General features: G+C 41.2%; 1 protein-coding gene across 1 annotated transcript in view; it reads right to left on the minus strand.

Moving 5' to 3' along the window:
- Window positions 1-15,309: 15,309 nt before the first annotated feature.
- TUSC3 (tumor suppressor candidate 3) overlaps window positions 15,310-24,743 on the minus strand; it is a 277,945-nt gene continuing 268,511 nt past the window's right edge. Inside the window, exon 10 of the mRNA XM_045019079.1 lies at window positions 15,310-15,921. Coding sequence (XP_044875014.1) covers window positions 15,906-15,921 — 16 coding nt within the window. The 3' untranslated portion in view covers window positions 15,310-15,905. The remainder of the gene's footprint in view (window positions 15,922-24,743) is intronic.

The raw sequence follows: 24,743 nt of genomic DNA on the forward strand, positions 1-24,743 counted from the left end.
GAACATTTCACTTCAGGACGAAATGCCGAGATAAAATTTCTCGATACTTTTAAATGACTGCTTCATGGAGCAGCTGGTACGGGAACCCACACGGGGAGAGGCGACTCTAGATTTAATCTTGAGTGGAGCACAGGACCTGGTCCAAGATGGTAACTATAGCAGGACCGCTTGGAAATAGTGACCATAATACAATAGCATTCAACATCCCTGTGAGGGGAAGAACATCTCAACTGCCCAACACTGTGGCCTTTAATTTCAAAAGGGGGAACTATACAAAAATGAGGGGGTTAGTTAGACAAAAGTTAAAAGGTACAGTGACTAAAGTGAAATCCCTGCAAGTTGCGTGGGCCCTTTTTAAAGACACCATAATAGAGGCCCAACTTCAATGTATACCCCAAATTAAGAAAAACAGTAAGAGAACTAAAAAAGAGCCACCGTGGCTTAACAACCATGTAAAAGAAGCAATGAGAGATAAAAAGACTTCCTTTAAAAAGTGGAAGTCAAATCCTAGTGAGGCAAATAGAAAGGAGCACAAACACTGCCAACTTAAGTGCAAGAGTGTAATAAGAAAAGCCAAAGAGGAGTTTGAAGAACGGCTAGCCAAAAACTCCAAAGGTAATAACAAAAATGTTTTTTAAGTACATCAGAAGCAGGGAGCCTGCTAAACAACCAGTGGGGGCCCCTTGATGATCAAAATTCAAAAGGAGCGCTCATTAAAGATGATAAAGTCATTGCGGAGAAACTAAATGGATTCTTTGCTTCAGTCTTCACGGCTGAGGATGTTAGGGAGATTCCCAAACCTGAGCTGGCTTTTTGTAGGTGACAAATCTGAGGAACTGTCACAGATTGAAGTGTCACTAGAGGAGGTTTTGGAATTAATTGATAAACTCAACATTAACAAGTCACCGGGACCAGATGGCATTCACCCAAGAGTTCTGAAAGAACTCAAATGTGAAGTTGCGGAACTATTAACTAAGGTTTGTAACCTGTCCTTTAAATCGGCTTCGGTACCCAATGACTGGAAGTTAGCTAATGTAACGCCAATATTTAAAAAGGGCTCTAGGGGTGATCCCGGCAATTACAGACCGGTAAGTCTAACGTCGTACAGGTACCGGGCAAATTAGTTGAAACAATAGTAAAGAATAAAATTGTCAGACACATAGAAAAACATAAACTCTTGAGCAATAGTCAACATGGTTTCTGTAAAGGGAAATCGTGTCTTACTAATCTATTAGAGTTCTTTGAAGGGGTCAACAAACATGTGGACAAGGGGGATCCGGTGGACATAGTGTACTTAGATTTCCAGAAAAGCCTTTGACAAGGTCCCTCACCAAAAGGCTCTTACGTAAATTAAGCTGTCATGGGATAAAAGGAAAGGTCCTTTCATGGATTGAGAACTGGTTAATGGACAGGGAACAAAGGGTAGGAATTAATGGTAAATTCTCAGAATGGAGAGGGGTAACTAGTGGTGTTCCCCAAGGGTCAGTCCTAGGACCAATCCTATTCAATTTTATTCATAAATGATCTGGAGAAAGGGGGTAAAACAGTGAGGTGGCAAAGTTTGCAGATGATACTAAAACTACTCAAGATAGTTAAGACCAAAGCAGATTTGTGAAGAACTTCAAAAAGATCTCACAAAACTAAGTGATTGGGCAACAAAATGGCAAATGAAATTTAATGTGGATAAATGTAAAGTAATGCACATTGGAAAAAATAACCCCAACTATACATACAACATGATGGGGGCTAATTTAGCTACAACGAGTCAGGAAAAAGATCTTGGAGTTATCGTGGATAGTTCTCTGAAGATGTCCACGCAGTGTGCAGAGGCGGTCAAAAAAGCAAACAGGATGTTAGGAATCATTAAAAAGGGGGATAGAGAATAAGACTGAGAATATATTATTGCCCTTATATAAATCCATGGTACGCCCACATCTCGAATACTGTGTACAGATGTGGTCTCCACACCTCAATAAAAGATATTCTAGCACTAGAAAAGGTTCAGAAAAGAGCAACTAAAATGATTAGGGGTTTAGAGAGGGTCCCATATGAGGAAAGATTAAAGAGGCTAGGACTCTTCAGTTTGGAAAAGAGAAGACTAAGGGGGGACATGATAGAGGAATATAAAATCATGAGTGATGTTGAGAAAGTGGATAAGGAAAAGTTATATTTACTTATTCCCATAATACAAGAAACTAGGGGTCACCAAATGAAATTAATAGGCAGCAGGTTTAAAACAAATAAAAGGAAGTTCTTCACGCAGCGCACAATCAACTTTATGGAACTCCTTACCTGAGGAGGTTGTGAAGGCTAGGACTATAACAATGTTTAAAAGGGGACTGGATAAATTCATGGTGGCTAAGTCCATAAATGGCTATTAGCCAGGATGGGTAAGAATGGTGTCCCTAGCCTCTGTTCGTCAGAGGATGGAGATGGATGGCAGGAGAGAGATCACTTGATCATTGTCTGTTAGGTTCACTCCCTCAGGGGCACCTGGCATTGGCCACTGTCGGTAGACAGATACTGGGCTAGATGGACCTTTGGTCTGACCCGGTACGGCCTTTCTTATGTTCTTATGTTAAAACATTTTTACATGGCTATTAAAGAGAAAATGATGAATGCTAAAAGTAAGGGAACACAATAGAGATGAGACAGTATCAGTTATGAATTACAGTTTCAGGATACATTGTTTCTGTATCCAGTTATATCCATTACATTGGATTATAGCAGAGCAAATGCAATGCTCTGGCAACATATTAAGAAAAATGATACACAACAAACACTGAAAGAATTACTATTTAGCGGTTGGTCAAATCAGGAAAAGAATCATAGGAACTAGTCCACAGATTTCCAGTGTGTTGTTATAATGTTTTTGTAAAGAAGGCATACACCGTTATGAATGCAAAGTAAAGTGAGGTTAAAGTTTTCCTTGAGGTTCTTAGGTACCGCAGATAAATAAGAAGAAACAGCTTAGGAAATATTAATAATTCTTTATATACACATAGTGCCTTTCATCTCAAAGTGCATAATAAAGTAGGTGTTATCTCCATTTTACAGATGAGGTACAATGACCTTTAATAGCTTCCAAAGTCACATAACAATCAGTAGCAGAGCTGGAAATCGAACACAGGTTTCTAGGAGACATTACCCTGCTGTAAACCCTCATACAGAAAGGTACATCACTTAGAGCACATGAATGGTCCCACTAAAGTCAATGCAACAATTTGCATAAAAATACTCACACACACAAATGTTTGCAGGATTAGGGCCTAGAACATCTGTAGGCTTCCATGTTATATTAGCTCTATTTTATCTTTTGAATTTATTTTATTAGATACTGTGACACATTTTATATGGAGTTTGAAAACCTATAATTACATTATTTTTTAGATAAAGAGAGATGCTTTTTTAAAAAATATATTGGCTTATTATAGGACTAAATTACACATTTACTAGAAAAAACATTTTCCCATTGATGATTTTCTATTGATGATTACATGGGATATTTTGGCATATTCCTATAAAAAGGATGAGATATCATTTGAATATTTCACTATTTTTGATGTTTTCACAAGAAATAATTGTCAATAGAAAAAAATAACAGATTATAAAGATGACCAAAAAGCCACTGATTTGTCTGAAGATGAAGAAGATAGGCAATATATTCCTATTGCCATTTGTGAGAGATGAAAAATACACCTCACTTCATCTCACTGCAGAAACTGTTTCCTGATGCCAGCAAATTGCTAACCACCACCCTGATACTACCCTTCCATATTTTGAGAATAGATATAAAAACTCAGCACTTTCTGGGAACCAGACACTTGGGCTGGGATGAGATTCCTGAAAGAAGAGATTGCCCACATGCTGTTTAACCCTCTCTGTTCCATGAGTGGTGTATATATGTCAATAAAACAAAAGTTGTACTTCGGACATGTCTACACTACAAATTTTGGTCAATACAAGGTATGGCACCATACAATTGCTGAAGTTAGTATATTGCTCAGGCACATGCATACTTTATTGTTCCAGGCTCTGTCTTGCAAAAGACCAAAGTTCCTGGCAGCTTTGCCAATTCTACTAGTGAGTTCAGCATCAAGATCTATATTGCTGGTAACAGTAGAGCCAAGGTAGCAAAATTGGTCAACAACATCCAGACGAATACCATCTAATGTGATATCTGGAACTGGTTCTAAAAACCTTGGTGCATAGTAACAGTCTTCTTCAAGCTTATTGCTAGCCCAAAGATTTTGCATGAATCAGAGAATTTGGTAATAAGATGTTATAGGGCATCATCATCATGCTTTAGATTGCTACTAGTCAGTGGGAAATCCCACAGTGGGGGCCATTGTCATGAGAACATGTAGGGCCATTAGTCATCTCTTGCTACTCACTACTGGGACTCTCAGCAAACTGCAGAGATAGTGGATGGACTTGCAGCAATCAGGTTTCCCAACTGTGGTAGAGCAAAAGATGGAACGTGTCTCTATTTTAGCCACCAGCCCACCTTGCCACAGAGTACATCGACAGAAAGGGCTACTTTTCTATGGTTATGCAAGTATGGGTGGGTTACCACAAACACTTCACTGATATCAACGTGGGCTTGCCAGGGAACATGCATGATGCTCACATCTTTAAGAACACAGGACTGTTCAGAAAGCTGCATGTCAGGGCATTCTTTCCTGACTAGTGGTTACCATTGGCGCTATTGGAAAGCTCATAGTGACTTTGGGGGACCTAGCCTACCTCTTGCTCTCCTGGCTCATGAAGCCATACACTGGCTACTTTGACAGTACCCAGGAGTGATTCATCTAGCCACTCAGCAGACACAGAATGACAGCTGAATACATTTTTTGGCAGATTTAAAGAATGCTGGCTGTGTTTATTCACGAGATTGGATCTTGGTGAGAAAAATACCCCAATAGTTACAGCTGCCTGTTGAGTCCTGCATAACATCTGTGAGGCAAAAGGGGAAAAGCTGCCACAAGGGTGGAGGGCAGAGGTGGATTAGCTATCAGCTGACTTTGAACAGCCAGACACAAAAGACATTACAAGAGCTCAGTGTTGAGCTATGTAGCTGAGGGAGGCTTTGAAAGAGCACTTTAATGGTCAGGCACATTAATGTACTGTTCTGAACTTCTGTTGTCTGGAAGGTTTGGGGGCTGTTAGAAATTGTGTAGTGCTTGCTGTATATTTATAAATATTTTACAGCATCTTTTACTGAAGGTATGAATTATGCTGTCTTGGCTGCACATTTATAAATATTAGACTGTTTTAGTAAAGCTATAAATTATGTGGCACTTGCTTTACATTTATACACATGTGAATTCTGTGGTGCTGTACATTTATGAACACTGAGTGCTTTTGTTTACCATTATGCATTTTGCAATGACTTATGCACTAATAAAGAATTATATTTTCAAAAAATAGAAGTTGATTGAGTGGCAAAAACAGCGCAAAGAAACCATTTGGGGCTGATGTCAAAACAGGGTATTGGTGTCAGAGGAAAGAAAAACAGTATAAAACCAGAGTGATAATATGGTACCAACTTGCACTCAGTTTGAAAAGAAACCATTGCTCACTAAATCTAAACAGACAAATGTGCTTAGCTGCATAGGAATGTATGCCGCATGGAATAGAACCTGGAGAATCTTAGATGTAACTAAGTGCAGTACTATGTGAATAATGCTGCCTTTCAACCCCGGTGCACTTTTAAGTGCACAAAATTTTTCCCACACAATTTTGTCCAGAAGTTGAAGTGGAGCAGCTATGGGCAATTGCCCGGCAGCCATTCTGATATGGTGCAGTTTTCCTAGCATCGTTTTACAGAGACTATTCAGAAATGTTGCTCTAGCCTGGAATACATGTACCACAGATAGGCAGGCTAGCAGCTGGAGCAGGTACTCCTGAGGTGGGGGTGCAGAGGCTATATACGGTAATGAGATTTTTGTTCCCTTTCTTATGTGGATTTGCATTATGCATGTTGGGTGGTTTGTCCTGTGCAAGGCAAGTGGGCCCTGGGCCAGCCAAGACATGCCCCTTTGAGGATAGGTGTTCCATGGAAAGATCAGCTGTCAAGCTGGGAATGGGGAGCAGACGTTTTACTCAGATGATGAAAAGACTCAGCAGGTGAAAAGACTGTGGAGATCAGTGGGAGGAGCTTAGAGTCTGGAGAGATTTGGAGGGAGACTCCCTGGAGCACAACCTGAACCCTAGCAAGGGTGAGCTAGAGAAACTGGTGAGGATTACAGCACAGCCTGAGCCCCAGGACGGAAGGCTCTGAAGCCCTGTCTAAAAGGTAAAGAAGTGTGAGCCTAGGAAGGAGGGCAGCTAGTATAGGGAGAGGCCTTGGGAAGGAGAACCAGGACAGGTTGTGGCTATGGAGGACAGACAGCCCCATTATTAAACAGGGCCAGGAACCCTAATAGAAGTTGCAGTGATGTCCTGTTGTTAAGGGGAAGAAGAAAGGACTAACTGGAGCCCAAGGGGACTGGAAGTTGAGCCTGCGAAGAGAAGGGCCAAAGGCTGTTGAATGCCTGACTTAGGTCAAGGATGGAAATTTACTGTTTTCTTTGGACCCCAAATACCCTCAAAGCAGTGGACTTTTGTGACTTCACCAGGGGGCCCAATTACCGCAGCAACTGAACTGTGCTGAAGGATGAGAGTCATGAAAAGCCAGGATTTGTGTGTGTATTTATATGTGCACATATGTGTGTGTGTGTACATATACCTAGGGGAGGGGAAAATGACTCTAGCCAGAGCTAACTCAATAACATATTCTTAACTGTAGTCCCCAATAGATCTTCCAGGACTATCAACTCAAAGAAAAACAACCTTAACAATCTATGTAAATTTACCCACACCCAAGGCACCTAACCTGTATGCTTCTGGCAGTCCTGACTTAATAATAATAACAATAACCATGTCTTCTTGCCATGCACCCCCTACCTCTGAAATTTTTGCCAGCATGTGTCACTGATGTGTAATAACTCACCCTGAACTGTTCCATTCTCTTCCTGCATGCCTTAAGGGAGGATCACATAATGGCAAAGAAAATGTGTCAACTGCTGCGACCACTAAGAGATCTAATCCAACAAACTCATTATGCCTTTTATAATGAAATATCATTGGCACAGGGTATTATTCTGCATCCAATAAAGGGGTAGCAGACAACACTCTTGGGTTAATTATGTGCTATTTAACTACAATCATCACAGTGAAGAAAATGGAAGAAGCTGTTCTTCATCAGCTATTGCTAATGCTAAAGAAACCCTCCATTAGCTCTGGCAATCGTGAAAACATTCTCTGACAAGACTAAAAATGTTTTATCTCCCCCATTGAGTGAAAATGGACTCAGACCCTTAACTGCAAATATATATTAACATTATACTTTGTAGAGCTTAGAGTACTGGCTAGTACTATAAACTGCCAACCATAAAGCTTCCCTGTGAGTAAATATCATACAGTTTAGGACATGATTTTTTGGAGACAAATGCTACAGGAAGGGGAACAAAAATATTTATAGATAGATTACAGAATGCATATACTATAACCAGACTGAATTTTTGCTATTCCATTCAGCTATTGCCTGAAGCTCTCCCCAGTAATGACTTACCTAGAGGCTTTTTCCCCCTCTCTAGAGTAAGATCCCTAAAACAAAATCCTAACAAAGTTTTTCAGATTGTGAACTTCTGTGAAACTTCTTCATTACTATTGTACATTTTGAAATCTATTTTCAAATGAAAGGGGAAAATGCAAAAGGCAACGTGGACCAGAGAAATGTTCCCTATTTATTTCAGGTGATCTGAGCAACAGCACCTGGAGAACAGACAGACTCTAGTAATTATTAAGGTTACTAACCAGAAAACCCCCCTCATGTTTTATTTTTATACTATGTTATATAGTTATATATATGCATACACACGCATCTATATATAGTTATATATATATATACACACTTACACATACACACATAAAAGTTGAAGAGAATAAGTGTAGCACAATTATTTTGAAAATATTAAAACTATTTTAAATACATTTGCAGCAATGCACAAAGAAAGGGGAGAAAGAGACTGTAATGACCCAACCTCCCTTTGAAATATTAACAATTTATTTTGAATTGTGCAACTGACCAGTCAGGGGTAAAGTGAGGACATGGACTTAATTTTCAGCATAGGCAGCCCCAAACTAAAACCATTCTTTGAAGGCTTGTTTACCTGTGGATATTGGTTTTAGTTTATCTCATAATGATCAAGGAAGGCAAAAGACTGCAAGCTAATTAACTTTTTTCCTGTGGATAATAATTTGTCATATCTAATTCTTCCCACGGAAAACACAATCACTTCTGAGCCTGTATAGATATCCCGCCATCCCACCCCACCCGATTCCATCTCCCTGAAAAATGGGAAGCTAAAAGGAGAATTACCTACATGCAATTCTTCTCTGAAGGTGTCAGTTGTAATAAATCACCCCTCTTGGGGCTGTGATCTTACTGCAATACTGGCAGGAACTCCCAGAGCTCACAATTTTAAATTTGTTGGCAGAGCCTACAGCCTGCCCCTGTTGCAGAACCATTGCAAACCCTACTGCTTCCAACTATCAGTTTCTTTGCTATAGAGAAAAACTATTTCCATTAAGGTGGAAAACATACATTGCTAAAAAAACCAAACCCAACCTCAGCTCTCAGTGAACTGGATGGGCAAGAGGTATAGTCCAATAAACTTTCATTCTTAGAGATGAAGAATTACAGACAAGTCAGTTTCTTTTCTCTAATGGGGCCAGTTTTGAAAGATCACCACTCATGGAGATTCAAAAACTACAGGAATGTCTTTATAAAAAATGATGGGGAAAAACTATTCCAAAAGCCACAGACATACTGCAAGATAGAAACTTGGTATATTTTAAATTTTTGTAACGACAAAGTCCCTGATTCTGCAACTGACTCTGGACAGACATCTGCAACCATCTGGAACTCCCATGAAATCCATCTAAGCCAAACCTGAATTCTTAATAAAAGGCCAAGTCCAAGTAATAATGCTAGGAAAACTGTATATTAAATGTCATGTGGTTGTCCTGCAAATTTCTTTGGCAGGAACTAACTTGAAACAAACCTCTGTAGAAAACAATTTTCCTTGGAAATGCATCTCATGAGTGTGAAATTGCAGACTTGCCAAAAGGAGGCAACAACAGAACCATTCACACATTTAGGCACCGATGGCTGGATTTTTAAAGGAATTCAGGTAACTAAAGATGCAGATAGGTACTTTTGAAAATCTCACAAGTTGCCTATCTGCATCTTTAGGCACCTCAATACCTTTAAAAATCCAGCCATTAGTCTGCAAACACTTAAACATTTGCTTAAACTTTAAGCACTTGAGTAGCCCAATTGACTTCAAGATCAACATGATCTATTTACTGCATGGCTTTCCAGCACACCTGCTGAATCTGAGGCTTTTGACTGGAGCCTCAGGTATAAAAGTAACTAAAAAAATCTCAGAACTCTTATGAACTCTATGGTCATGGTGGCAGAGACTGCAGTCATTCCAGTTACAACAGTGGCATTTCATAAAATGGAACAGGAATAGAGTGATAGAGCTTTTCCAGGTAGGCCACCAAAAAGATTACTTTAGTCCCTCTCCTGTTATTTACTTAAATAGATGATGTAGAAACAATAATATTCTATCAGTTTAAAATAGGTGTATGTTTTTTTCCAGTGGCTAAAAGAAGCCCAAGATAGTAGCGATGGTGTTAGTCATGAGCAAAATGTCTTGTTATTCAATTTCTTATGGCAAGCAGGCAGGAGTCATAGTGGAAATAAATAGGTGGTAGTATTCTTCCAACCTCCACCCACAAAGTAAACTCTACCCACAAGACATATGGCTCACAGTAGATTGTGCAGACATTTAAGACATTGTCATACATGCTCTCACTGCTTGGTTCCCCCTCATCTGTGTCCAAATACACCCATAGGCTCCACTGGGCTCATCATGCTTGGTTTCCCATCAGTAAGACTTATACATCCAACTATGTTTCTTTGGTCCCTTTTTGAGGGCCACATGCCCTAATGAGCTGTATTAGCCATCTTCTGTTTGACTCTTCCTTGACCTGGGCGTGGATGGAGAAGAGTGTTGGCATCTCACAAGCTTATGCTCTTGAGCTGCCAAAATAAGCTGTCCTTCACCATTGATTGTGCAGATTTACATAAAGTGATTCTCCTCTTCTTTTCCTGCATGCTTTGCTGAGCACTGAAATACGTGTTGATGTTTAAAGTATTTATTATCACTAGGCTTCTGAATTAGCCGCCTCTGCAGTGAATAGAGTAGCTCACACCTTTCTATTTACTGTTTCAAATTCTGCAGATGCAAAGAGACATCACTGTATCATCCAGCCTCAAAAATGTGAGTCCAATGTATCTCAACAACCATAACATCTAGGCCCAGATATTTACATGCCTATACATGCCGACTACATGTGGTGTGCTCATCCAGTACATCAGATGCCCCGACCACAACTATGTGTGTGAAACCAGACAATCACTATACTTTCAGATGAACACAAACAGAAAATTGATAAAAGACAAAAATACCCTATCACTCCAGGCAAAATCTTTTCACAGAGCAATCATCCCATATCAGACTCTTAGTCCCTCTCCTCAAAGGAAACATGCACAACACCTTCAAGACAGGAGCTTGGGAACTTAAATTAGTAACTCTGCTGGACATTAAAGATCATGGGCTTACTAGAGAAACTTGTTTTATGATTCATTATAATGATTTGTAACACACCCTACTGCCTGCTAATCTTAGTTATCCCCTTCATTTAAAGTTGTCTCCCACAGCATGTGTGAAACGCTTATGTTTAAACTGTCCCACTTTGTATTTAGCTCAGACATTCTTGTTACCTTTTCCAGACCTTAAGAAGAGCGTGTATCTTCCTCCAATAGATAGGGCCGAGGGTGGGGGGGAAGCCAGTACAAATTACCGAGGCCCGGCGGTCCGGAAGGGGGCCCAGGGCCCGGCTTCCCCGGCCCTGTTTAGCTGGTCTGCCCTTGCTGGGAGGCCTGAAAAAGATTTTTCACCGGGGCCCGAACCAACCCTGCCAACAGAAGTTGCTCTGATAAAAGCTTCTCCCTCACCTATCCTGTCTCTCAGATCGTTAAAGATATGTAAACATTGTTGTGCTGAGCATTGCGACAGTTAACTGTTTGAAGAGCCTAAATTTCATTTTCAAAAGGGATTTAGTCGTCAAAATCTGATTGACAGTCAATTTGCAGTGTTGTTTTAGCTATGTTGGTCCCAGGATATTAGGTGAGTGAGATAATATCTATTATTAGACCAACTCCTGTTGGTTTTTGAGCTACACAGAGCTCTTCTTCAGGTCTCAAGAGTCAATGGGGTTTAGATTCCTAAGGGCTAGACTCACAGAGAAACTTAGGCATGGCAAGGCTGAGCATCACATCCAACTTTTAGGCACCTTGAAAGTCAATGGGATTCACAAAGCCTGAGTTTGGTGCCCAGCCTCCCTATACAATAAATGGGGAGAGACAGATGCTTCAGAATGGGATTCACAAAAGCCAGTACGCTAGGTTGCTCCCCACCAAAGCATGCCAATGGAGGAGGCCAAGATGAGGGGTTATTCTAAGCCCTGCCCTCTCTCACTGACATATGTGCCTAAATCTGGGCTGAAGGGAGGTGCCTGCCTTTGCTTGGGGTTCTCTGCTGGAAATCCTTTATTGAGGTTAGACACCTACGTTGCTTTTACAGGAAGCTGGGTGAGCATGACCTCCCTCATAACTTGTAGCCCCGTGAGTACAAGGGAACTCACCTGGGATGTAGCAGACCCCTGGTTGAACCCTCCAGCTGAGAAAGAATCACTGGGCCAGAGAAAGCACACTTATGAGAATGACTTGGTAGCCTGGTGGTTAGAGGACTTCGCTGAGATGTGGGAGACCCAGAATCCTGTCTTCCTGTTCCAGTAACTTTTTAAAATTATTTAGCCACAGTGGACCAGTTTCAATAGAATATCCCATAGCCAAGTGGCTACTGCACTTCCCTGAGAGATGGAGATACCTGTTCAAATCCCTTCTTCCTAGGTGGAGGGGAGACTTGAACTGGGGTGTTTCTCCCATCCCAGCTGACTACCCTAACCACTAGGATAAAAAGGAGGTCATCCTCCCCCGAGCCATTTTGTGTAAGCTCACCTATAGGGGCCCAATCCAATGAGTGAGTGCTGAGCATGCTTACCAGATCAGGTCTCCTGAGTTAGGGGAGGAACACCTATCTTTCCCCAGTTTGTGCATTGCTCTGGGGCTTAGGCCTCCAGACACCTGGTGTGGGGTTGCAGTGCACATGTCCACAGGCAGAGGCCTAGGTACCTGGGGAATTTGAGTAAAAGGTTTGGGCACTGAAAGAGTTTAGGCATCTACAGTTCTCAGCAGCAGTTCAGTAGGGGGTTTGTGATTCCCAGTGGGGCCTGTTTCCACAATTTAGGTGCCTAAAGTGACATCTGGGGTCCTAATTTCTTTTGTGAATCCAGCCCAAAGTGCCTATGCCACTTTTGAAAAAGAGATTTAGGCTCCTAAATCAGTTCAGCATTGCAATACTTAGCACAACAATGACTAAATAGCTTTAAAAATCTGGGCCCTAGAAACTAAAATGGTGTTTTGTTTTGAACGAAAGATTAGTTTCCATAGAATAAGAAGCCAGCATTTCAAGAGGTGCAGGAATGATATACTGGCTACAAGCAAGTATGCTCTCTGAGTAAAGGAAGGAGACCTGCTGGAGTATGCATACTACAAACTTGTCCAGTCTATGCTCTTATCAATTACGCTACAGAATACAAGGTTCACCAGTCTCTTACCTTAGGAGAGTAAATCATTTCCAGTGTTTTTAGGTTTCTTTTAGAATTAGGGCACAGGGGGAACAAACAACACAGTGCTGAGAGAAGCCATCTTGAATCATTTGAGTGGGCATCGGGGTGGCTGATTTATAGCCTTATACAGTACCACATGGTGGCAGCTATTAAGTATTACAGTCACCTATTGTAGTGGATAGAGAAAGTCAAATGTTAGCTTGAATATTTTTTTTCTAGTTATGCTTTCTCATCTTGTCTCTTTACAGGTGACTGGTGTCCTGCTTATTTCCAGAGCAGATTAAATGAGTATATTATATTAGCAGTCTGACAACAACAAAGAAAGGAAGAAAAGAACAGTGGGGAGGGGACTCATGAGACATAACACAGGCCACGTCTATATTTACCCGCCGGGTCGACGCGGCGAGTTCGACTTCTCGGAGTTCGAACTATCGCGTCTGATCTAGACGCGATAGTTCGAACTCCGGAAGCGCCGCGGTCGACTCCGGTACTCCACCGCGGCAGGAGGAGTTGCCGGAGTCGACCTTGGAGCCGCGGAGTTCGCTTCCGCGGCGTCTGGACGGTAAGTCATTCGAACTAGGGTAGTTCGAATTCAGCTACGTTATTCAAACCAGGGGCTGTGTGTAGACCAGGGCAGAGAAACATAGATAGGGCTGATTGGCTGAAACGAAAGGAAAGTAGCTCCAGAACTCAAAGTTGGTTTCTAGTGCCAAGGCCAAAAGGTATAGACTAAAATTTAGAAAGGGTGAAGTCATCTAAGCAAAAATTAGGTTCCTGTGCCGGTGTAACTCAGTAGCAGTATCTGTGAATGGCAATTTGATAGAAATTTTTAAAAGGAGTTTAAGAAAAAATGCAATATTTTGTTATAGAGCAGTATGCTGTTTGGGCTCTGACTTTTCTCTCTGCATCTCACATTTCCCATACTACAGACTTAGAAGGACAGGTCTATTTCATATTGGGGCATAGAGCGGGCATGATAGCGTAGGAAAGATATTGCTTGATTAGGGAAGAATTCTAACACAAACTTTGGAAGGAATTTAGGATGCATCTCTAGCACCACCTTAATCTTAAAAAGGTAGGCCATGATTCTCCACTGCCTTACACCTTGTGGTGCAATCATTTACACTTGGCCCAAGTGGGTGTAAAAAACCCTCTACATTCTGATTTGGTAGTCTCTTTATACTCACCTTACATTCTCTAAAGGGGTTTTGAAGTTGCATCGATGTAACTTACACCCACTTTAAGACCCAGAGCAGCATAAGGGATCCTCAAGTAAATGAGGTTCAGAGACACTGAATACAACAGTACTGCTCATATATGTAATATTAAATCATGTGTATGAGTATTTGCAGGATTAAGGCCTAAAATATCTAGATGGCACTCCACTGACGGCACAAGCACATCTTCTGATCCCTTCCCAGGTGCTGTTTTATTATCTGTACAACGGTGAAGATGCACTTCCATCCTTTGCAAACAAGCTACAATGGTCTGCAAGCATTTTGTAAAGATATGAATCAGATAGCAGCTATAAAGGTGACACCTGAAGTTGTCAGTTCTGTACCTGCGTCAGAAGTCTGAGATACAAGGATGTGGGTATACATTCCAATCACCAGATTTGTCTAAGGTCCACAGCACATTCCTCAAGAACAGGGATTCTCAACCTGGGGAGAAGGAGTGTGAACAGGTGTCACAGGGTTGTGACCCCCACAACCATTCCCACATTGCTAAAGGGGAGGAGAGGCCTGGTTGTATGGGAAGAGAGTTTCTATATGGAAAAGGCTGAACACCACTGTGCCAGAACACAGGATGATTGTTACTAGAGACACAGTTTAAACTTTCACTAGATAGAAAGTAAGATCTCCAAACTCCAGGAGGAACTTTCTTCATTTTAAGACATCAGGATAGACCTAGAATAAAAATCTTCCCTCTTTCATACAGTGGGATTAATTTGATAGCTTTCTATGGCAAGAAAATTTGAAAGTCCTGCAACATATTCTCCTCAATGTTGTTGATCTAGAAAGCATTATCACTAACTAGGACATCTCTATCGATCAAATCAAAATCTGCAGCCTTACTTTACAATGCTCAGGACTCATATGACTGAGGTGACCAGGGACCATTGTCTATCACCTTCAGGGAGACAGAAACTGACTGACAGGTTATTTGCTCTGAAGCCTAATCGATTATGGCTGTAACATTTGGAGGTTTAGGGCCTTTTGTTTCTGTCACATGGAAGAGGACCTTGAGTGTAGTGACTACTGAGATTTACTGGTAGTCTTCCAATGGTTTGATTCTTCAATCTGAACTGAACATGTGTACAATCACTCTTAACCTTTTGGTCAAAATCCTTGCTGTTCTTGAGTAAACCAATTCCAGGAAACATGTCTATTAGAGATTTCAATGCATGAAGGAAAAAAAAAAGCCTACACAAGTTAGAAGCTTGTTCAACATTTATTTTCTTTATTGTCCAAGTGGTATTAATAAATGATAATATGCTCTGTGATCAAATAACAGTTTTAACTTCATGTATGGTTTCTCCAATAGCAGGGGTTTGTTTTTTTGTTTTTTTTTGGTGTGTGTGTGGGGGGCGTGTTTCTAAAGTGCATCTCAGGACAACTTTGTAACACTTTACCAAAAAAGACCCCAGTCATCTCCATTTGTTTTTTTAATAAACTGTCAACAAGGTGGCAATACAACTACAAGACACATTATAATTAACATTCTTTAATTTTTGCACCACTAAATGTACTGTATCCACAACAGTTTGCCACATTTTCCATTAAGATATTTAACATTTAATATATAGGTTCCTATAAATTAAATGAAGCATTCTTTATGTAAGGTATAAAAACACAAATACTTTTCTCTACAAGAATACTGTAACTTATCTCACACACACACACACACACACACACAAATATACACAGATGAATCAACACAGGAATCTTGAATAAATGTAACATAGGTGAGCAGATAATATCAGTAATTGCTTATCTTCATAGTAAACATTAGCCTTATGCGTATCCCACTTGAATTCATTTAATTAAGAAGCTGAAAAGAAAAGGAAAATATGATTAAATGCTGAAAAATGCTTAGGAAACGTGCCATCACAAAATTAGTTTAGAAGAATCAACAAGGACTGTAAGAATTAAATAATTAAATCATTCAGTATTTGTAGGACACAATCTTTTAAAAAATGTATACGACACATTCAGTAATAACAAAGTAAGCATGAAGTTATCAAAAACAAAAAACAAAACCCTGAATGACTGAATAAACTTAAAGATTATCCCATTAAAAATATTTTAAAATGCAAAATTTATTATAAGCACATATTTTCTTCCATTAAGTTAGGCTTTTGGTCTTAATATTAAAGGACATAAGCAAGTATTGCCACTCTCCTGCGGTACTGAAACACTTGTATTCCAAAGATTTGTTTATAACCATCCTTCTCCACAGCTCAAGTGGCCTAAGGGTATGCACAGCATACAAGAGTTGGCAAAAGTCGGTGGGTCTGCAGATTTTTTTAAAAATCTATTTACTAAAATGTGTTGAAGCTTAGATTAAATTACTTCACTCAGTATTTATTACTGTCTCAACTCCCTTGGAAAGAAAACTTCAAATGTACTGATCATACATATAGCATTTTTCAAAAAACTTTACAGAGAAGATATGATTCACTATCCCCATTTTACAGATGGAGGAACTGAGACACAGAGAGGGGAAGAGCTAAATCCACAAAGGGACTTGGGCATCTGACACTTTAGGCACCTGAGTCCAACATTTAGGTGCCATTCTGCTTCTCAGAACACTCACTCAGCTTCTCCCTAAAGTCCCTATGTTTCTACCTGTGGTCATGAGCAAAAGTGCTTAAGCACTGAAGCCACTGAGCTCCTTGGCACCCTATCTTACATCTTAGCACTGGCAGGATTCATGAACTAGGTTTTCTCAGAGTGCCCCTAACCTGCACAAAAGGCAGCTGGGGCGAGCAGATCAATGATGGTCACTATCTTCATTGTACCCAATAGCTCAGTGGTTAGTGCATTCACCTGAGATGTGGGAGATCCATGTTTGAACCACCACTCTTTTGAGCAAGGACTTGATTGCAGGTCTCCCTCCTCCCAAGAGAGTGCTCTAACAACCATTCATTGGCTATAGTGGGCTCGGGGAAAGGGCAATCTCTCTCTCTCTCTCTCTCTCTCACACACACACACACACACACACTTTTTATGAGAAAGTCCTGACCTGGACTAGGTACCTAACTCCAGGATCAGGTTAACATCTTTGAATCCTGAGTAGACATAGGTGCCTCCCTCTGGCCTGGAGTTAGGCACCTAAGTACCTTTGAGGGGCAGGAGTTAAGCTATACCCTTCTCCTCAGCATTTCCTACTGACTAGTTTAGGCGGCTCTCTGTTCAGCTTGCTGGCTTTTGTGAATCCCATTCTTAGGCTCAAAATTCTCCCTATGCATTGTCTATGGAACCTAGTGCTTAACTCAAGATTGAGGATTCCACTGGATGATAGAGTGCCTAAAAGTTAGGTGCTCCAGTGACTAAATCCCTTCATAGCTTGAACCCAAAGTGACTAGCCCAAGATCACACACAGGAATAATAATGATAACCCAGAAATAGACTCCTTCCTGTTGGTCTGGTGACCTTTTCCACAGGACTGCAATATTTTAGAGGACAACAGGGAAGGATTGCTATAGTTTCACTACAACATTCCTCTTTAGCTTCTTGTAAAATATTTTTCGCAACTTCTTACAGATAAGTTGAGTTCCCTGGCATACCTACTATGCAGATATTTGAGGGGAACAATCAGTTCTGTTTATGGCATTATTAATTATTACAAAATGTCCATACAAACACCATAAAGGTTAAGAACATTTACAAATATAGTTCCCACCACAGAGTTTACAAGATACAAACAGACACATGGCAAAACAGATGCCAACTGGTTAGAAGCTGCAGTGTGAGCAGGGCTGCCCAGAAGGGGGGGGCAAGTGGGTCAATTTGCCCCAGGCCCTGGGCCCCACAGATGCCCCCACAAGAGTTTTTTGGGGCTCCTGGAGCGGGGTCCTTCACTCGCTCCAGGGGCCCCGGAAAACTCTTGCGGGGCCCAGGCCCCCGGAGCTTCTTCCGCTCCGGGTCTTTGGCGGCAATTCGGCGGCGGGGGGTCTTTCTGCTCCGGGACCCGCTGCCGAAGTGCCGGGTCTTGGGTGGCAATTCGGCGGCGGGAAGACCCCAGGCCCCCTGAATCCTTTGGGCAGCCCTGAGTGTGAGGGGATTATTAAATCCCCATTTTGCTGAAAAGACTTCAAGATGCTTTCATGAAGAGGTGGCGATTTAAAGGAGATACAGAATGCTCAGCTGAGAAGACATCACAACTGATCCAGACATAACATGATGGAAAGCGCAAAGCCAAGAGTGAGAAAAGGAAATGATGAGAGGAGTAAAGACAGACAATAATTCAACATTTTATATGTGCTAAACACTTCCTGTTTATCCTCTTCTCCAAGTGCTTCAAAATGGATTCCTTGAGGACCTGCTCCATGACTTTTCCAGAGACTGAGGTGAGGCTGTAGTCTGTAGTTCCCCAAATGCTCCTTCTTACCTTTTTTTAAAGATGGGCACTATATTTGCCTTTTTCCAATCATTCGGGACTTCCCCCAATCATCATGAGTTTTCAAAGATAATGACCAATGGTTCTGCAATCACATCAGCCAACTCCCTCAGGACCCTCAGACGCATTGCATTTGGACCCATGGATTTGTGCATGTCACACTTTTCTAAATAGTCCTTAACCTGTTCTTTCACCACTAAGGGCTGCTCACCTCCTCTCCATACTGTGCTGCCCAGTGCAGCAATCTGGGAGCTGACCTGGTCTGCGAAGACCAAGGCAAAATAAGCATTGGGTACTTCAGCTTTTTTTCATCTGTCACTAGGTTGCCTCCCCCATTCAGTAAGGGTTCCACCTTTCCCTGACCACCTTCTTGTTGCTAACATACCTGTAGAGACTCTTCTTGTTACCCTTCACCTCCCTTGCTAGCTGCAACACCAATTGTGTTTTGGCCTTCCTGATTATACCACTGCATGCTCGAGCAATATTATTCCTCCCTAGTCATCTGTCAAGTTTCCACTTCTTGTAAGCTTCCTTTTCATGTTTAAGCTCACCGAAGATTTCTGTGTTAAGTCAAGCTGGTCGCCTGCCATATTTGCTATTCTTTCTGTACATAAGGATGGTTTGTTCCTGCGCCCTCAATAAGGCTTCTTTAAAATACAGCCAGCTCTCCTGGACTCCTTTCCCCTTCGTATTAGCTTTTCAGGGGATCCTGCCCAACAGCTCCCTGAGGGAGTCAAAGTCCGCTTTTATGAAGTCCTGGGTCTGTATTCTGCTACTCTCCTTTCTTCCTTTTCTCAGGATCCTGAACTCGGCTATCTCATGGTCACTGCTGTCCAAGTTGCCACCCACTTCTACTTCCCCTTCCAATTCTTCCCCATTTGTGAGCAGCAGGTCAAGAGGAGCATGGCCCCTAGTTGCTTCCTCCAGCACTTGCACCAGGAAGTTGCCCCCAACACTCTCCAAAAACTTCCTGGATTGTCTGTGCACTGCTATTTTGCTCTCCCAGCAAATGTCAGGGTGATTGAAGTCCCCCATGAGAACCATGGCCTGTGATCTGGAAATATGGATGTGGTGATGATGGAGTACACCTTTCCAACCGAGAAAGGGATGTTTTTAGCCATTGTCAAGGAGGGAATTGTTAAGTATTTGGGAACCGAGGGGGAAATGGAGGAGAGGAAGCAAAAATATTTGTGACTCCTGCTTGTGATAGGTGTCCAGTGCAGGTACATGTTCCATAGAGGGTCTAGTCTCCTGCTAAACTGGAATTGCACATGGACTAAGGGGAAGGCATCCCCCAAGGAAGCTGGGGAATGGGGCTGGGGCACTTAATGTCTAGTACAGCGAGGGACAACTCTCTTTCCTCAGCTTCTTAACCCTCATATGAGAGAAGGGCAGTGGGTCCCAGCAGTCGGCTGGGGACTAGCTGTGGAGCAATGAAGTAATGACAGCAGGCCTCAACCAGGTGGAAACAATTAAGCAAGGAATCATGGCCAACACCATATGAGTTATTGTTGAGTAGTTACCAGATAAGTTTAGTTAATTAACCATATCACTTGTATCTTGTCTTGTTCCTCTACTTCTGGGACAATGATCAGAAGATAAGATACCAAATGTACTAGACATAGCATTATGGAAAGTGCAAAAACAAGGGTAGGAAATGCAGATGAAAGGAGAATTAAGGTAAAATGATTAAGAAGAGTAGTGGCAATGAGAGGAGAAAGAGTAAATGGGGGCAGAGATCAGAAGGTCTCAGAATTACATAGGGTGAGAAGCACAAATATATGATAAGAAACTGGAAGACAGTGAATACTTTTACAGAAAGGGGATGTGGTTAGAGCTACGGGAGGGAAAAGATGAATTTAGCAGTGACAGTTTGGAGAGATTAGATGGGAGACAAGTGAGAATAAGTGGGTGAGGTGAGACAGGACAAGGTTACAGTAGCAAGAAGAGAAATGATCCATGTTGAGGACAAGGATTTTAGCAATGGAAGCACTGAGCAAAGGAATGATCTTAGAGATATACAGCAGAAGATACTAGATATAGGGGACAGATCACAGTGAAGAGTCAAAGACTATATCAAGATTATGAACCTGTTAATGGTGATAAAGAAAAAAATCATAGAAGAGAGGGTTAGAAAGAAATAGGAGAAATTCAGTTTTGGGGGAGAGGGGGATGAGTTGTAGATGGTGACTGAATGTCCAAGATGACATGTTGGAAAGACAGCTGAAGATACAAGACTGGATGGAACAGGAGACGCTGGAGACAGAGAAGCTGATTTGGAAAACAGCATAAAGTTGGAAGCTATGGAGAAAACAAAGACAGAAAATGAGGAGGACTGAGAACAGAACACAGAGGGACATCAAAAGCTAGGGGGGGGAAAAGCCATTAAAGGAAATAGTGAAGGAATGCATAGCAAGGCTGGAAGAGAAGTAGGAAAGTAGAGTAACATATGCCATGAAACATAAAATAGGATGAGAGAGGGATCAACAGTGTTAAAGGCAGCAGGCAGATCAAGAAGGATGAGGACAAAATAGATTAAGTGGGCTGGTACTGTAAAACCCCATCAGTGGAGAGCCACACTCTTGCATGACTTAGGATCTGTGTTACAGAGGAAGACTCCTGCTATCCAGAACTTGTCAGCACTGAAAGAATGGACCTTTCCTCCCACAAAAATTAGGAGCTTCACATGAACAGAATGTATCTGCAGTGCAGATTTCCTAAGCCCCTACAGGAATTGAATTCCACTTTTGGGTGGCTTAGGAGCCCCGATGAGGCTGAGTTATCTCCTCAAGCAGTCATCTCTCTATGCTGCTTCTTTCTGTAGAGCAAATAAAATGACGATGGACAAGCTGAGGAGTTGGAAGGTGGCAGAAAAATGGCAATTTGTGAATTGAGTATTCCTGAGAGTTAGCCAGATTTGAGGTATGCAGCCTGTTTGGGAAAATGTCCAAGCTTGAACATGAATCTCAGTAAATATTTATTAGAAATAGATTTACCAGTTCATAAATTCCAAGTAAATCCATTTAATTATGCAAAAAGACAAGCTAGTAATAACTATTGACTAAAACAGCTGAACATAAAAGCGTCTAGTCATTCATAAACACATTTTACCCTTACTTTTAACCCTTTGTCTACCTGAACAAATATTCCTTCTGTTAAATACTGTCTTACAAAAAACACATAACATAACATTGCCTGTCTTACTAACAGTTGATTACTTGACCTCCCCAAAATAATTCTACTTAACTTCCTTCAGCTTGTGTCGAGCTATTGAAACAACTGTGTGGAAATGTAGCGAGGGTCTATATGGAGAGCATAGAGGATTCATGTACTGAAATGAACTTATGCAATGTCAAAAGACATTTCTAATTACCATAATGCTCATATTTTCTAAGTGTACGTGAGGAATTTTTCAGCTACCCGGTATTTCACCATTTGTCTTTGTTTTGGTTGCATGAACTGGTATTCTCCAAGCAATCATACAACAGTTCATGTTTGAATTTATTTTATTATATAAATATTACAAATCTGAGATGTGGTCTCTGGTATGACTTTTTTATATTTATAATGACATGCAGCAGATTAGTTCCTCTCGTCTGTTGCTCAGTGCTGATGTGGCTATCCTTCCGTTCTTGGTTTCTTTATCTTTTCTCCTAGGTTTACTTATTTTAATAGCTCTTGAATGTAATGGCTACTAATGATAACATACTGACCATAAAACATTATTTTACAATAGTAACCACCATTTAAAAACATAAATTAAAGACAATATTGACAGACTTCCAGAGAATTAAAAAACTATTTGTCACAATTTTTGCAGTTGTAGAAAACATCTAAAATCAAGCCGATAAAAAGGAAAAGAAATCAGGATGCTCATGAAGGCTCTGAATTTGAAGGGATTGTTAAAGACTTTCAAGTGAAGGTTAATGGAGTAGCTGTTTTTGAGCCTGAAGACCTTTATTTATCCCCCAAATAGGTAACCTAAAGGAAGAGCCAAAGCCAGTTATTATATAAGGGCTTGATTCAAACCCCATACATATCAATGAAGTTTGGATCAGTATGTTTTGGATCAGGCTTTGAATATGCCTCAACCCTATCCTAAAGAAACCAGTGCTAGGATTGTTAAACCTCCTCACCTTCTGCTGCTGAGACTGCTCGTACAGGGGCTAATTAGAGCCAAGTAATGCTTTGTGACCTGGACATCACACTGCAATGGACTGTACCTCCTTTTAAAAATAATTAGCTGAATTGAACAACACATTAATCAATGCTTATCACCAAGTCACAGAGCTTACAAATTAGTCCTTCTGGTTCTTTTCTAAACTGTTGTCAAAAGTGTTATTCCATAGGAACACTGAGTAAACATTTGCTTATGTGATTATCACAATTCTTTTATTAAGGAGCTACTGTCTCTTTGTTTATGTGGTTTCAGTAGTTTAAAGTGGCACTATCAACTTGAAATGTATTAATTATAAGAGAGTTTAAAATAGTTTCTGTAGGTATGTTTGCCCCTGCCAAAGTTTTGTAAGTTTATAATTGCATTCTTCTGTTTATTTAAAAAATGTATGTGACCGGACTGCTGATAGGTAACATAAAAGGAGAATGGGAGAAGAGTGGTTACTGACTAAAAAATGGTAAATGAAACAATTTCAGACAAGTTCTAATGTTCTAATTAATCTGTCATCTTGCTGTCAACTTTATTTACTCTCAGAAAAATGCACAGATGACAGTGATAAAAAATGGCAACTGTTTTCGAATAAGTAGAATCTAATTTAATATGGTTTATTTCCAATGATGATGGTGAGAGATAGGCAGCTGAAACGCCTGCTGACAATGGATGGAATCTATCAGTTGATCAACCAGAGAACCAACACTGGAATACCTTCATGTAGACTATGACAGAACTCCAGGATGTGTACTTGTGCAACCCTGGTTGGGAACACACAGTCACATACATGTATACACTCTGCTTCTGACTGGGGGTTTCATTTCACAGCCACCCAAAAGTATCCCTTAATCGTCCAAACTCCTATTCTTCATTGCTCTTGTTGAAGACAAATATAAAAAAGATTTTCAGTTTCTCAGCCCTTGCTGAGTCACTAATTTAATCACTCTGCTTATTAAGGCCTAATTTTTACTCTAAGCCCCCTGCAAATACATAAATTGTCCAAAGACCAGACCTGGCACTAAATTGCTCCCAAGGGGAGGGGAACTTTATGATAATGAGCCCCTATACCTGACAAAGATTACTTCCTCTGCCATGCTTGTTGGTATATTGGCAGGTAAAGGACCCACCACATGCCCACTCATATATACAGTAGATTGATAGCAGCCACATGAAGGCTGCTTTTCTCTCTGTGCCTCTAATTACACCGTTCCTCCCCTGACTTGCAGAGTTAGACCCATGGCAATTTAGCCATTATTTATGAATTTACTTTTTGTTTTGCATGTTTTTCCTCTAATACAGTGGCTCTCAAACTTTCCAGACTACTGTACCCAATTCAGGAGTCTGATATGTCTTGCATACCCCAATTTTCACCTCACTTAAAAACTACTTGCTTATATAAGAATGGCCATACTGGGTCAGACAAAAGGTTCATCTAGCCTAGTAGCCTGTCTTCTCTGGCAGTGGCCAATGCCAGGTGCCCCAGAGGGAATGAACAGAATAGGTAATCATCAAGTGATCCATCCCGTCTCCCATTCCCAGCTTCTGTCAAACAGAGGCTAGGACAGAGGTGGGCAAAGTCCAGCCCGCAGGCCACATCTGGCCCGCGGGACCATCCTGCTCAGCCCTTGAGCTCCCAGCCTCAGCTTGCTGTGCCACCAGTGCTCTGGGAGGCAGGGCTGCGAGTTCTTGCCCGGCAGTGCAGCTGCATGCGCTGCCAGGTGTAGTATATTAAATTGCTCCCCATAGAATTGTGCTACTTATGGTGTACTACTTACAGCTGCCAGTCCTGGTGCTTCATAAGTAGCACATTCCTATGGGGAGCAATTTAATACACTACTTGGACCTCCATACAGTTTTGGAACCCAAATGTGGCCCTCAGGCCAGAAAGTTTGCCCATCCCTGGGCTAGGGACACCATCCCTGCCCATCTTGGCTCATAGCCATTGATGGACCTGTCCTCCATGAATTTATCTAGTTCTTTTTTGAACCCTATTATAGTTTTGGCCTTCACAATATCCTCTGGCAAGGAGTTCCACAGGTTGATGATGCATTGTGTGAAAAAATACTTCCTTTTTTGTTTGTTT

Source organism: Mauremys mutica, chromosome 5, assembly GCF_020497125.1.
Source record: "Mauremys mutica isolate MM-2020 ecotype Southern chromosome 5, ASM2049712v1, whole genome shotgun sequence".
In the NCBI taxonomy this organism is placed as follows: Eukaryota; Metazoa; Chordata; order Testudines; family Geoemydidae; genus Mauremys; species Mauremys mutica.